Here is a 14847-nt window from a genome sequence, read left to right as displayed (position 1 = left end):
CAGTTTCAGCTTTTTGTTTCTGTCTTAGTTCATTAGGGTTAGGGGTTTTCTTTCAGTGGTTTTGGCAGAATGAAAATGAGGATGTATGCACTTATCTAACCACAATGTTATATTAACTCTAGTTCTGTATCCATGACAAAAACAAGAAGGCACTTCTGTCGTGATTTTCTTATTAGAAATGCAAGTTTACTTTCAGATTAAAAGAGATTTTTTAGGCGACTCCGTAGTGTCACTAACACACGAGTGCTGTGTGAAGTTTACAGCACAGTTACACAGTGCACTGTTGTACACACAGCGTCTTGTGGGTAGAATCATTCAGGCCCTGAAGTCGTTATTTTGATTGCTTGGTTTTCTTTATAAATTCTTTGCTATAAAAAAGTGAATCCACTTTATAACTTCAAATTTCTGTAGTTTGCTTTTGTGACAAATTCAGTTGTACATGAAGGCGATCCCAGTAAAACAAGAATATACTGTGCATAATTGTCCAACCTAAATGCTGTTTATTTTTTGGACTGATTTGATCCAATAATGATACCAACGTTGGCATCATTCTTGGGTCGGCTCTTGGGTTGAGACCACCAATCCAGAGACCGTTTTGATGAGTTGTTGTTTGTATTTATGCTGTTTTTACATTGGAGGTATAAGCTTGTAGGCATGTAGTTCAGAGGGAGAGACAGACATATGTGAAGTGTCTATGTTTTTGGGATTGCACAGATTACTTAAACTTTGTACATGCCAGTGGACCGTCTACTTACTCAGCATGGCCATCTATGGAGATATTTTAGTGTTTAGAAGGAGAAAAAACAAGGTGGGGATTTGTTAAGTGTTTCATGCAAACAGTTGAAGAGGGAAATGCTGGATTGATTTAGTGCAAATAACTGGGGAGAAAACTAAACTAAGTTGACACTGTGCCATTTATAAGGCCTTCTGGTTTCTGTGATGCTGAAAACATTAACAGCATTGCAAAATTCAGCAATCAAAATTAAATCCCCTTTAGTGAAGTGATGGTAATTTTGTGTGGATTAATTATTATCTGAAAAATACACAGATAATCTGATGTTAGTTATGCTAACTGCAGTAGTTGTTGATTATTTAGCAATGTCTTTCGCTAAGAAAAGCCAGAGTTGACATCAGAAATTTTATTTCTTTACTTTTTTTTTTAAAAATCAATAGTTACTTTTGGGAAAGTTCACCTCCTTGATATCTGGTTGTTCAGGTTTAGCAACTAGCTACAAAATGAATATAGACAGACAGGATCATTGACTCTTGTTCTGTTATTTAGCAATCTTAATATAAATCCATTTCTAAGTGTGTGAAAAAGGATATATGTTTTTAAGATAGTGCCTGAGGTTCATTTGTATTTGCTTATAAAACACCATGTTCAAAATCACTTCTTTATGAAAAAAAAAAATTATTATGTGCTTAGTTCTAGTTTCTAATCTTTTGTTTTTCTTTATGTGGGAAGTGAAAATGCCATACTGCAAGACTGCTGAGCAAAATTGCTGACGTAAATTACATAAATCATCTCTTCCACAATAAATATTTTTTGGTTCTGGATAAATCATTTTAAATGTTAAGTATTTCTTGCTGTATGTAAACTAGTTCAAAAACAGGAATTCAATTTTTCTTGAATAGTGTAAAGGAGCCCATTTTTAAGAACAATCTTCACTGCTGTTTGGAGTCTGTGTAGGCCGTCCAAGTCATGCACAAATGTTCAAAGTCCTTCTGAGGAAAATGTTTTCTTTCTTCCCCATCTCCTATCAAAGATCTGGTTGATGCTGATTTGTGCAGAGCTGAGATTTCTTTGGCAGAGGTCTATAGTGTTAATATTCTAGTCTGAAAGGCATTTAAGCTAGTTTAGTAACAATACAGTTAAATAATAGATTGTTTTGACTTTAGAGAGCATCTTCAGGGAAAATCTGTTGTTTAGATCAGTTTTCCATACAGATGACCTCTTCCAGTGATTCATTTTGGCAACAGAATTGTTGGAGCCATCTGTAAGTTTCTATTTTTTCTGTGTTTTCTGTGTGACTATGTGAAAGTCTGGCTCATATTTAGGGTTCTTGGAAACTGTTCTGCTGTGCTACTATAGTTTATCTTGAAAAGTAAAAGGCTGCTTAGAAACAGCATGAGTAAATGATAAGCTGGCTTTGTTCTGGCTGTGTAGTGCTGATATAGATCACCGATTTGGTTCATCTAAGTATTTTTTTTTCAGTGTGTGCACCCACAAGAAGAGACCCTTTGAATGATATTGTCACTTTTTTTTCTCACTCTGCTTAGCTGATTTCTACTCCTAAAATAGTGAATATTTTCTTACAATGTGATCCACTTTAACCTTTATAAGAGGTCATTTAGAGTGCTTCATTTATCTTTGGGGGAAAAAATTGGCTTTATTTATAGCTCTACTTTTGTACTTTGGATATCACATCAGCTTTATCCTGGTTTTGCTCTCTGTTTAATCTGATGGCTCTGATCAGAAGTGTGCATCTGTATGTTGAATGCTTTGATCAGGATTTAGCTCCCACCAGACATGTTGGAAATTTGGTGTTGACTTGTAAAGAATTAAATAGGACTCATCTTTTGTTTTCACAAGAAAACTGGATGATTAGATTTCTAGGTAGTGATTTGCTGCATCTATTTATAGTTAAATCTGTAATTAAAATATAATGCCTCATAATCAAGCCTATAAACTGCAATTGTCATAGCTTAAACATCAATGAAACCATCAACCTATTTACATGGAAAACCATCATTAAAAAAGTATAGCAACTAAAGTATGGCAGAGCAATCACTTCTTAGTTCATGAATTAATAGCAAGTTTCAATAGCATTCATGAGTTTTAGATTCAAGTTAAAACTCATGCATTTTTTTAATTTTTAGTTTAACTAATGGAATTGCAATTCCTTATACAGAAAGAGTAAACCACTTAAAACCTTCCTGGGTTACCTTCAGATAAACCATCATTGCATCACCTGATCATCTCTTTTGTCAGTTTTCCATTTAAAAAGAAATGTTACTTCACCTGTGACGGTGTCTCTGTTGGCCAGACCGTAACAACCAGACTGGGGAATTTGAAGCCGGAATGAAGCATAAAGTGAAACGGAGAAGTGAAAGCACTATGAAGTGGTTGTGTGACCTAATCTTTCTCCAGTGTCTCATGATCGGTTATTCCTGACATTAAGCAACATGTATTTTCTAATAACGAAGGGCTTACATTAAAATATGTTTAGAGGTTGACTGTGAGCATCTTCTGAACACTAATGCATATTACATAAAACATATTTGAAATAGATCTTTCGGGGGTGCCGTAGGGGATAGCACGACCCATGTTTGGAGGCCCTGAGTCCTCGACGCGGCCATCGCGGGTTCGACTCCCGGACCCAGCGACGTTTGCCGCATGTCTTTCCCCCTTCCTGTCAGCCTACTTTCATATAAGGGACACTAGAGCCCACAAAAGACCCCCTGGAGGGGTAAAAATTAAAATTAAAATAAAGAAATAGATCTTTCAACTTCCTTCCAGCTACAATCTCTGCACCTTTAGAGATGTATCTGTTATTTACATTCTATTAGCTATTTCAAATACAGCATCTTGGTTAAAAGGAAGTCCTTGAATTATGTCTGCTCTGGATCTAATTCAGAGTTTGAACTTCTTGGAGTATTTAAAAAAATGTTAAAATATTTTTAAAAACCGTGGATATAAATGATTAAAAACCGTGGATATAAATGTCTTTTTTTGTGCATTTTTATCAAAATTACATAATGAACAAAATCAATACCATACACGTGCTTGAAATTTGTCTTCACTTCAATTTTTGCTGACCAATCCTAAGGTGTTTCTCCAACACAGGGTTGGAAACCAATCGCTCACATGACACAGACTGACTGTGAGCCACCCAATGAAGTTTCTCTTTAACCGTAAAGGATTAAAAACATTTTGATAAAAATCAGATTTGTTAGCCAAGTAAATGATGTGACCTGCCTAGATTTGGATTCTATTCATGTAAATATAAGTTGTGCTCTCTATTATTATTATTATTATTATTATTATTAATAAATTAGCTGCGTTAAATATATAACTTTGTGACATAAAATATAACAACAGAAACCGGGAGTTCATTTTAGTCAGGAATCAAGATTTTCTGCATTCTTGTTTTGGGCATCAATAGTAGTGATGCATTCAGCTTGCAAGTTACAACATTGATTGAACATTTAGACAATTTGTCAGTGTAACTAAGTAACTTCTAAGTAAGTCAGAGCTCATCTTAGGTGTCTCTAATGCAAAAAATAATAGTCATAAAAAGCAAATCTCAATTTATTGTCAAAATAGGTTCAAATCAAGTCTGAGTATATCTACGTATTTAGATTTTAAACTAGAGATGTTTGGCTCAATCCAAAGTCCTTTAAAAAAACATTGAAAAGGCTTTTTGCATTAGCTCATTATGTTTGGCCTGCCAGGGTGGTTTATCAGCCATTTAACTCTACTGGGTGTCCATCAATAATGTTTCTACAGTCTGAATTGCTTTCTGAGTTGCTAAAATTTAAGGCTTTAAGCCAGGCATTCTAGATGTTAGCAGTAAGTTTTCTCTAATTAGATGTTGCTCAGCAAGCTGCAGTTTTTAAAATGTGGTTTTCTTAATTCCAACAAACCCAGTTTCTGTCTTAATTATTGTGTTAGTACTCCAGTGCTTCCAGCCTGAACAGTTTTTTGGGGGGAATTGCCAGGCAACAGTCTCCAAACAGTGGCTTATCTATGACATTATACACAGTTCTGTTTGGAGAAAAGAATGGGCCCTTTGATGTGAAGTGGTTCCGACAGAAAACTAAAAACTTTTGCTGTTGGTTATTGCTGTGAGAGCAGATCTGTCTATTCCCAAAGGACACAAGCCACAATCTATTTTAGGATATTTCCTACTGCTAAGGGGGATCCCCTGGGGTGAATAACCGACTTCTTTCAAACAATCACGGCGGTAAGGCTATCAGTTCCGTCTTATTAAATTTCAGTGTGATCCCAAATCAGGACAGTTTTCCAATGAGGAATTCCTTCTCTCAGTATCACTGGTGTTTAAGTTAACACTTTCATCTCCTTAACAAGTTATATTACGCACATTGATTCAAAGATAAGCTATCTTTACTACTCTCAGCCCAGGGGTCAAGTCCACGCTCTGTCAGATAGCATCACTTTCCCATCATCCGGTCACTCTTGTGTCCACACTTCCTGTCTCACAGCTGGCCTGCCAAGTCTCCCATGACCCTTTGCTGCGGTGCCGCTGTTTTGTTTTGAGAGAACCCAGGACAGCCGGGATGAGCTTCAGTCTCATGAGCTTTCGCTGATGCACTTCAGGGTGGAAAAAAAAAAAGCGAACCCAAGCTTGTGTTTATTGGTCCATTGCTGTCCTCTGCCTGTCGCTTTGTGAAACAGGCTGGTCCCTGTGGCTAAAATGCAACTTTTTTTGCGTGCTAGAGGAAGAGCTGCAGCGCCAGAGGGGGCTGAGTTAGCAGTGAACACATAGAGCACATTCCTGAAGGCAGCAGAGCTCTGTGATTTTTAGCGGGCTGTCACAGGGATTAGGTTACCCTGTCTGCTTCTGTGAGCTCATGCCGTTGCTGTGTCAGTGCCGCAGCAATCCTCCTGAGCAGCAGCAGTTTGCTCCCAGTGTGAGGAAAACTAGGACACATATTCATTCTCCCCTGCCTGGCTACTAAACTTTAAATATCTGATGCAAATGGACTTTTCCTAAAACTGTCTAAAGCCAGTTTGACAATTCTTCTATGTGTACCAACAGGATTGTGGCTGAAACTGACCACTAGGTGTGCTCTTTGACTGGATCTGTTGTCGGGGGTTCCTTTCTCCTCCATCTCCCGAGACACACAGCAGAGGTTTTCGCAGCAGCTGTAGCGTACAGGATGTGGTGAATTTATGTCACTGGTGTTTCACCATAAGAAGAGAATTCACAAGGTTGCACCCTGCATCTGCTTTTTCACCACTGACAAAAAGTATTTGTGGTTTTTAAAGTCAAATATACTTTCTAGATTTCATTGTAAATATTTTTTTATGATAACATCTTCACAAAGATGTGGCTAAAACACAGGGACCAGTATTTATTTGGTACCAATAAATACTTTGTTTATTAGTATTATAAATAGAAAGTATAATACTTTGTATTATAAATACAATATTTTATAATACTTTTATCAGTAGTGCTTGAAGGGTGAACATGAGAGGATCACTTATTAATCCTTGGTTTGGCTCATTCCCCAGATAAAACATGGTTTGTTTCCTCAAAGTTTACAAAACTGTGTCCATTTGCATTGTAGAGACAGGCTCAATTGATCTGTAATTATGTTCTATGTCATTCACTGACTGGACATTTAACCCCTTATAGTCAAAATATAGAAAATGGTTACCCATACATTCTATTCTGGTCTACATGTGTAAAGGGGAAAAAAAACTAAAACTAATGTAACAAATGTTTTTTGTTACTAATGTAACAAAAAAAATATTTTTACATTTGTTTTTGTTTCTAGAATAGTTCATGAATATAAAGTCTTAAGCAACACATTGAGAGCTCATCCCATGCCCAATTTAATGCCCTGCATAATGATTTAAATTAAAACCGAACTGCTCTGATCTTTAATTTTTTCCTATCAGATGACCAGAGATGACCTTTGGTTACATTTTACCCCAGAGAACTGTTGTTCAATTTTAATGGTTAGCACCAAGAAGACAAAAGGCTTGCTGAAGTTGTTGCTTACATTTCAGCTCCCAATTTAATTTGAATACAAATGCAAAAAACGTCAGATATGTTATTTTTTGACCCAGTTTTTTTCCCCCCTCTGTAATCCTTCTTACTTCAACACATCATCAAATAGTTTAATTCCAAAGTTGTTTATTAATCCTACAGGAAATTTTAATGTTGTAACCGGTACTGAGTGTTTTCAAAGAGTTGTAGATGCTATTGGCTGTGAGCAGGAAGGATCTCCAGTAGCTGTCTGTGTTACAGCGGTACAGAAGAAACCTCTGAAGAAGACAGATAGTAGCTCTTTTGCAATAGAATCATTACAACATTTTTTGCATGTCACAAATTAAGAACCGAATTATCCTCTAATGGAAAAAAATATATAAATAAAAAAAAATTTGTTTTGAAGGACAGAATTGAAAATGATGGCTAACAAAGTTACTAAAGAGTAAGCTAACTCCTGCAATTGCTGGATAGGTCAGAGCAATGTAGAGAGGTCATTTTACTGGCATGTTTTTGGCTAGTGGGAGGAACCTGAATAACCCAGGCATGCACAGAGACAAAACTGTGTACAGAAAGTATTTCTTCAAGGTAACAGCTCTGTTTATAAAGGAAATCTGGGAGTATTACAAGCTGATTTTACCTTGAAAGTTGGTCAGTTTTTCTGCCACAGTATCCAGCCTGTAGTTATCTGCTTAGCAAATGTTGCTTGAAACAATGTTAAAATAATTTGAGATGTGGGCGAAATTCCTTTAGTTTCCATATCATGAATAATTCTATTTTTGAAGACTTGATTTGTCTAGTTTTGTAAGTCAGGTGGAAAAAGTATTGGCGACTTCTATCAGCCAGTTGGCCAGCAGTGTGCAGCAACCGCTGGGAGAAAGACTGCGGTGCTTTCTTAATACTCTATAGAGCTGGAGAAAAATCCTGTCACTCCAACAGTTTCTCTGGCATCTCATCAGTCATTTGAGTGAAACTCTTACTGGTTATGGAATGATAACTTGGCATACTTTCATACCAGGAGTTATCCCAAGTTGACGGCCAAAGTTAAAATTCAAAGGTTAAAATAGAGCAACTTTGATATCACACATTCAGTCTCTGCTATCTGCTAACATCTTGCTGTCTCTTAAAGTAGCAGCCTAAATGCACGGCAGACATGTCTTGACGTGTTGTGACGTGTTGGGGAAAATGGTTTCCTTTGAAGTACAGTACTTCTTCAATCTTTTATCCTTTACTTTGTTAAAACATCTTACTAATAGAAATACATAAAAACTTCTACACCGATGAGTTTTATCATTTACATGTACTGGTAGTGCCTAGGTTTCATTCATTCAGCAATGAGAACGATTTTTTTTCTGCTGAAAATTGGCCACCTCCGATCACAAACCAATTTTATGGCGCGTCTCACAGAGAAAGTCTTTAGTTAAATCTAGAGAACAAAGGGAATTAAGCACCAATTCAGTGCTACCACACTCTGAATGAGAAGATACATATGCTGCTGGTTGGGATCAGTGTAAATGAATATCCGTAGTGCCACCATATGAGCAGTTTGACCTGTCTGACCTGGTGTTTAGTGCTTCTGCGTGGCGACTGGTCTCTGCTCAGTCTGCAGCTGTGTGATTATCTCAGAGCATCTGTCACCCACCGTTTCTGATCTACTCTAAAAGTCACTGAAGAATTAACATGAACTTTTACACTCGGCCTTTTAGATGAATGATTAAAGAATAGATGCAAGATTCAACCTGAAATGTGAGATAGGCAAGAAACGGAGTACTGATGGTTCTAGCATTATATGGTTTAAAAAAAAAAAAGCATGAAGTGGAGATATTAAAGTAACGGAGGGTTATTGTGAAGGCAGATGGAGCGCACACACAGCTACTTCGTCCAGCCCAGGGAGTGGAGAGATTGTTGCCTTTTGTCTGAGTGAATGAGGCACTCTAGGAAAGTAAATCAGCTCTTTGTTTTTGTGTGCCGCTCCCTTGCATTTCTCGCAGTGTTCACTAATGCAATTAATGGAAAAGAAGCAGGCAATAACATGCCTTAAGATTTAACCACAGTGTACACCCAATTGCTCTTTGGTACATTAAGTAACCCATCTCCCCCTGATTGTTTATTATTTATTTTCTGTCGGTACCAGCTGATTTAAATCCGATCGACATCTTATTCATGTCTTGGTTAACCATGCTGAAAGTCTGCTTCGCTCCCTGCACTCTTGTTTGCCCAAAGATCAGGTTATACGCCCATCTCAAGGCCAGCTGTGGCTGAAACCTAGACAGCACTGCTGCTTCAAATAAATTTAAGAGCCTCTCTCATTCAATAAAGTCAGTGTCTGTTCCCTGTAGTCAGTTGGGGTGGGGGAGAGGTGAAACTTCATCCACTCCCGTGACATCAGAGCAGCCACTTCAGTCAGGCCTTGCTCCCCACCATAGCTGACCCAAGGATCTGCAATGTTAAACTAAGCATAGCTTATCTCTGCTTGTGGCTGTTCAGGTCATAAGACTGGTTGTTGTGAATGTGCGCATTGTTCAACGTGAACAAACTTTCACAGTGGTTCTCAGTCCTTCACAATCATAATTTTAGATGTGTTGAGGGAAGCTAAGGAGCACTGTGGATAATAGAGCCCTGTGTATTTAATAATTTAGCTCACACTGGCATTGCGGTTTGCATATGTGAACCAATCTAGGCCAGATCTAAATTTAAAACAATTCTCTTTATCATCACGGCTCAGAAAGAGATTCCAGTTGCACCATTACAGTAATCTTTACCATCCTGTTGGCGTAAGTTGACGGCAGGCAAAGAAAGGCAACTTTTTGTCAGCTCATCAAAGGAAATCGTCCCCTGTGTAATTCTGAAGACTCTCTGACAGCTCTTGGCTTTAAAGACTGAGTATCAAAGCAATTTGTCTGTTATTTCAATACTACAATTGGTGGAGGGAAATTCTGCTCGACAAGACTAAACTGTGGAAATGGGTGCTGGAATTTCTGCCCGGTTGTTGTGGTATATTTGGATAACCCTGGCTCACACCTTTTTGGCATAGGTTTTCTGCAAGGGGTGTTATTATGTCATCTGAAGCCTGCTTGTATAAGACTGTAGCACATAATTATGTATTTCAAACAAAAGAGTTTGAGGAGTTAATTTGTAACTTCCTTGTATCGTTTCTGTTCTTGTTCTAGGTCAGCAGAAGTATCAGAACGGCTTGTTCTCAGCTTTGATGCAGAACAGGTATGGCTGTCCAGCTTCAGTCTCCAAATGTACTCCTTTTCGTTTGTCGTAACACTTATCAATTATGGATATTTTGATCAAGATTTAAAATCTCGGATACAGATCAGAGAAGTTTAACCACTGTTCCTAAACAGTTTGGAAAAGTCTGGATTTTGACCTAGTTCTAGGTCAATTCTCTGAAGACAGTGCCATGCAAAAAAAAATTAACATAGATCTCACCAGTGTCATGTCATGATGATGATGATTAGGATTTTCAACAACTTATTTACCTATTATGATCAGGATCCTGCTGTTTCCTTAATTTTTCTTAAAGTTTAGAGCAACAGAGATGTTTTCCTGTCTGTAGTTTTCCATTAAGTTTGTCTCCTCAGCTCCAACAGAGGGTTGACTTGGTTAAGAAAGTTATCTATAGTGTTAACAATGTTTAGGTTTTAAGGTGTATAGCTTCCTTTCCAAAGAAATTTCTGCTGCAGATGTTTTAATACTTATGGCAAAGCTAATTTACTGTATTAGCTTGGTTCCTAAAATATAACATTGTAGTTTCAGTTTGTCATTTCCATGCAAAACTTCAGAAAAAAATATTTTTTCTGCCCTAGAAATGTAATACTGTCCTTTGAATGTCATAATTTTTAGTGACTGGTGTTTCAACTACTCTCAGCGTTGCTCTCTGAGAACAGCTGAGGATATCAGAACACAGCAGAAGAGATCATATGATAGACTGGAAGCTGCAGCAGTCTGTGTTTCAGCATTCAGATCATTAAGGGTACAAACAGATTGTTGGGAAAATCCAGATCTGTCTGATCAGCAACATTATGTTCACTGCATAAAGGTTTGGGCAGCCAAACTCATAACATACAGATTTATTTTTTAAAGTGGCCACCCAAAATGCAACTTCACGGTAGAGTTACATGACATGGCAATATGATGGATGAATGTTGTGGTAATGACATGACTTGCCAAAAGTAATAATAAAATATTAGTTAATGACATTGTGCTTTCAGTTCATTGCAAACATGCATAATCTTAATAACTTTACCACCTCTTTACTTTCTAAAACATTTCTGTGCTGCATTAAGCAACAACCGTCACAAAAATGTTGCTTGCATAGAGAGCATGAATGTAAAGTTCTTGGAAAGCTAATATTAGTCCGAGCAGTGTTTTGCAGTTTTGATAGTTCATACAAGGATTTTCAAACATTAATGGATTTCTTAGTTATTCTGCAGTCCTTCTGTACAGCCAGCTGGATCTGCAACTGACACCAAAAACATGTACAGGGAGTTCATTTAGTTTGCAATAAGGCTGCATAATGTATCAATGATTTCTGACATTGCAAAGTCAGTGTGTGCAAGATCAATACAGCAAAGAGCTGTTTGGATGTAAATAAATATTAGGTAGTTGAATAGATGCAATGCATTCATGTCTATTGTAACTGTAATATATTTGTGGATGCTATTGTTAAGATCAGCAGAAAATGTTTTGGTGAAATAAATGAGAAACTTTGCTATTCTGTTGAGTTTTGTCATTTCTAATAGAGCATCTGTAGTCCTACACATTCTTCGATAAAACATTGTTGTTGTTATGGAAATAGCTGTTTTTCGGTTTTCCTACCAGGACTATACCTATCTGGGCTCTATCTTTGATGTGAATCTAAACACTTAAAAGTTTAAAGGAAACTATGTCGACTATGTTTTTTTTCTAAACAGTTTTGTGAGGCATCGGTCTCCCTAGGTCAAGATGACTGAAGAGGTGATTGTCATCGCCAAGTTCGACTACATGGCCCAGCAGGACCAGGAGCTGGACATCAAGAAGAACGAGCGCCTCTGGCTGCTGGACGACTCCAAGTCCTGGTGGAGGGTTCGGAACGCCACCAACAAAACTGGCTTTGTCCCGTCCAACTATGTGGAGAGGAAAAACAGCGCTAGAAAAGCTTCGATTGTCAAGAATCTCAAAGACACACTCGGTAAGAGAATTTACTTTTTGTTCCTTTGGTTTTGCTTTTGTTTATTTCTACAGTAGGTTGGTTCTCAGTAATCATGAGAAAGGATGCTGGTTTGAATTCCATATAAGCTTATTTATTTTTTCGACTAGTTCATAATATTCCAGTTAAGCTGCATAGATAATACTTTTGTAAATATTTACATATCTTCAGCATCTTGATGGGGTTCCTCTCTCACATGTAGATTTTCTTTTAATTATTAACTGAAACAGCGTTGCTTCAAAAGCATTATCTAGGCCAACTTTCATATTGGTTTTGACCACAACTGTGACATATAACCTGTTGCACGTTATTCACCAGAGTGTTTGTTCAGAGTGCAGACATGTTATTCTCAGGTTATTGCTTGCATGCACCTAGAATTGGACTTCCACTTTTGATCGTCTTGCCTGACTTTAAGTGCAACTTTGAAGCTTTTACTCAGGTAAGGGAGTTATAGATATTTTTTATCTTTCTGGCTTTGTAACAAGTATAAATTAGTTTTGGTTCCTAGACTTTCTATCATGACTGTTTTGATTCCTTTAAATATAAATTTGTATCTATTGCCAGCTGCTGCAAACCATGTAAGACCAGTATGGGCATAAATTTCAATCATAAATATTTTGTACTTGTAAATCAAACTGCATAGTTGTGAGTTGAGTTTTGTAACCTTGTAAAAAAAAAAAAAATGACTGAGAATGTCTGCTTTGTGCATGTGTAGATGTTGTTATTCTTTACCAACACAAATCTTTGTTTATGAATCCACAGAGATGAAATTGTCTATTTGGTTTACAAGGTGACAATTTATTTACAACTACATTCTGATTTACAAGCATAACATTAGTATAGCATGGATTTTATTTTTACCTGCACATTTATTGACACAAAACATAAATTCTCAGCCATTTTATTTTACAAGGTTACAAAACTAAACTCAGAAGTGTGCTGTTTGATTTAATAGTAGAGAATATTTATAAGCTGAAGCTAAGCATGAATGAGAAAGTTATTGTTTGTCTTAACTGAGTTCTTCTTCTCTGCCATCTATGTTGAATCATTGTCAGTCCTGGTATTAGATCTGGAAAATATCATTATTTCTCATGTATTATTGTAGAATGTAATTTTGATTGGTGATTCTTTACACACTACCAACTCTGCAGTGATGCTTTATCTGTATTTTTTAAATTGACTATTAAAAAAAGACCATTTTTTTTAAACTTGTAAGCCGACAACAAAGTTGCCTATAAGTCCGTTACTTGTTGATGTGGCATGAAGATGATGTGTACCGAAGAAGCTGCCAGTCGATGCAAACGGTCATACTGTAGTTCCAAATTAGTTTTTTACATGAACAAATGGTGAAAATATTAAAAATGAAAAAAAAAAAACTGTGGTTTTGAGTGCTCCTTGTCATGTGTCATAATTTCACAATTATCACACATTCACCAGTGTTTGCAAAACACTTATCTGTTGGACTGCAACTTCCCGTTTTTTCTTGTGTTTGTGTCAGCGTGTGTGCACAGCAGTTTTGGGTAGAGTGTGACAATATTTTTGAAAAGTGTGGCTGAAAGAGGAATTGAAATGTTTTTAAATAATTCAACTCAATGACTTGAGCAAAGATTTTCTGCGAAGTCTGTCCTGCATGTGTTACTCAGAGGTATCTAGATTTGTATGACATGATTTTTTTCCTCTGCGGTGTTGGTGTGTGTGTGTGTGTAGGAGGTTATGTTGCCATAAACAAAAGCTCATGGCCTCTTAACAACATCCCAGCTGTCACCATATTCGATCTTTACATTTTTAAGAACAGCTGCCTGGCTGGACAAACACAAGTCATGTCTAACTTACCATACACTCAAAATAAAAAACTAAGTTGCAGCAATCTTGTTAAAACACCAGCATAATCCTAGAAGGGCTTTTGTTTTGTTTTCTAAAAAGTTTTCTCACCCCGTACAACCATAACCGTCAAAGTATTTCATTGAGATTGTATCTAATGGAGCAGCACATTATTGTCCCATTAGTTCATAAGTCTGATTGTACGTTCATCCCGGAGTCAATTGTTTTGTGGAGCCATTGTCCACCACAATTACAACTGTCTGGGTGTTGTGGTATTTCTCTACCTGCTTTGCACATCTAGAGACTGAAAGTTTTGCCCATTCTTCTTTGCGAAATATCTCAAACCCTGGTAAACTGTCAACAGCAACACCAGAATTTCTCATTAATTTCGCTTTGCTGTCATTCTATTAACCCCAGACTTTTGGATTGCATGACTAAGGCCCCATTTACAAGGCAATGCAAGAACAGTTAAAACATAAATGTTTATTTATTCATTTATCTTTTTGTTGATGTTGACAAAATCAAAAAGGTTTGACAACTGGCTCCACAATTAAACTTTCTATAGATGCAATGCAGATCATGTCCGTGTAAACGCAAGCACAAAACATTTGGAAACAATGATGGTCATGTTACCCTACGGTTGTCCCTTCAGGCTCGATTTGCTGCTGCACCTTTTCAGATTATTGGTATCAAACTTTAAAAAGATGTCTGAAATGCACTCCACATTTTCAGATTTTTGGTTCTATCTTTTTTCTCCACTTTAAATAATAAACCACTTTGTTGATCTACAGTTTTTGTAATACAGAAAGAAAAAGGAAAAAATACCAGGCATTGTGTAATCTCTGATTAACTATGCCTCTTTCCTAATCTGTGCTGTGGGTGGTTGGGTCACACATTGGCAAGTAAGAGGAGCAACTCCGGGCTCACACTCTGATATGTTGTGTGGGAGGAAAAGTTGATCTTTTTGTTGCTGGGTGTGAAGTTGTGTCATCGCTTAAGAGGGCATGATGTGTCTAGAGACGGCTCTCTTACTGTTTGGGAGTGTTTCTGTGATTAACGGCTTCTGTTCCCTGAGTTTGTTGTAAACTT

At 37.1% G+C, this 14847-nt stretch overlaps 1 protein-coding gene across 2 annotated transcripts in view; it reads left to right on the top strand.

Annotated features, from left to right (window-relative positions):
* Positions 1-14847, top strand: part of nck1 (NCK adaptor protein 1) — a 37870-nt gene that overhangs the window by 8287 nt on the left and 14736 nt on the right. For both annotated transcript variants that reach the window (XM_005797817.3, XM_023326564.1), the window contains exons 2-3: positions 9911-9959; positions 11663-11919. In XM_005797817.3, the coding sequence (XP_005797874.1) occupies positions 11694-11919 (226 nt within the window). In that variant the 5' untranslated portion in view covers positions 9911-9959; positions 11663-11693. The remainder of the gene's footprint in view (positions 1-9910; positions 9960-11662; positions 11920-14847) is intronic.

Source organism: Xiphophorus maculatus, chromosome 21 (genome assembly GCF_002775205.1).
Source record: "Xiphophorus maculatus strain JP 163 A chromosome 21, X_maculatus-5.0-male, whole genome shotgun sequence".
Taxonomy (NCBI): Eukaryota; Metazoa; Chordata; class Actinopteri; order Cyprinodontiformes; family Poeciliidae; genus Xiphophorus; species Xiphophorus maculatus.
This window is presented reverse-complemented; position numbering and strand designations above follow the sequence as displayed.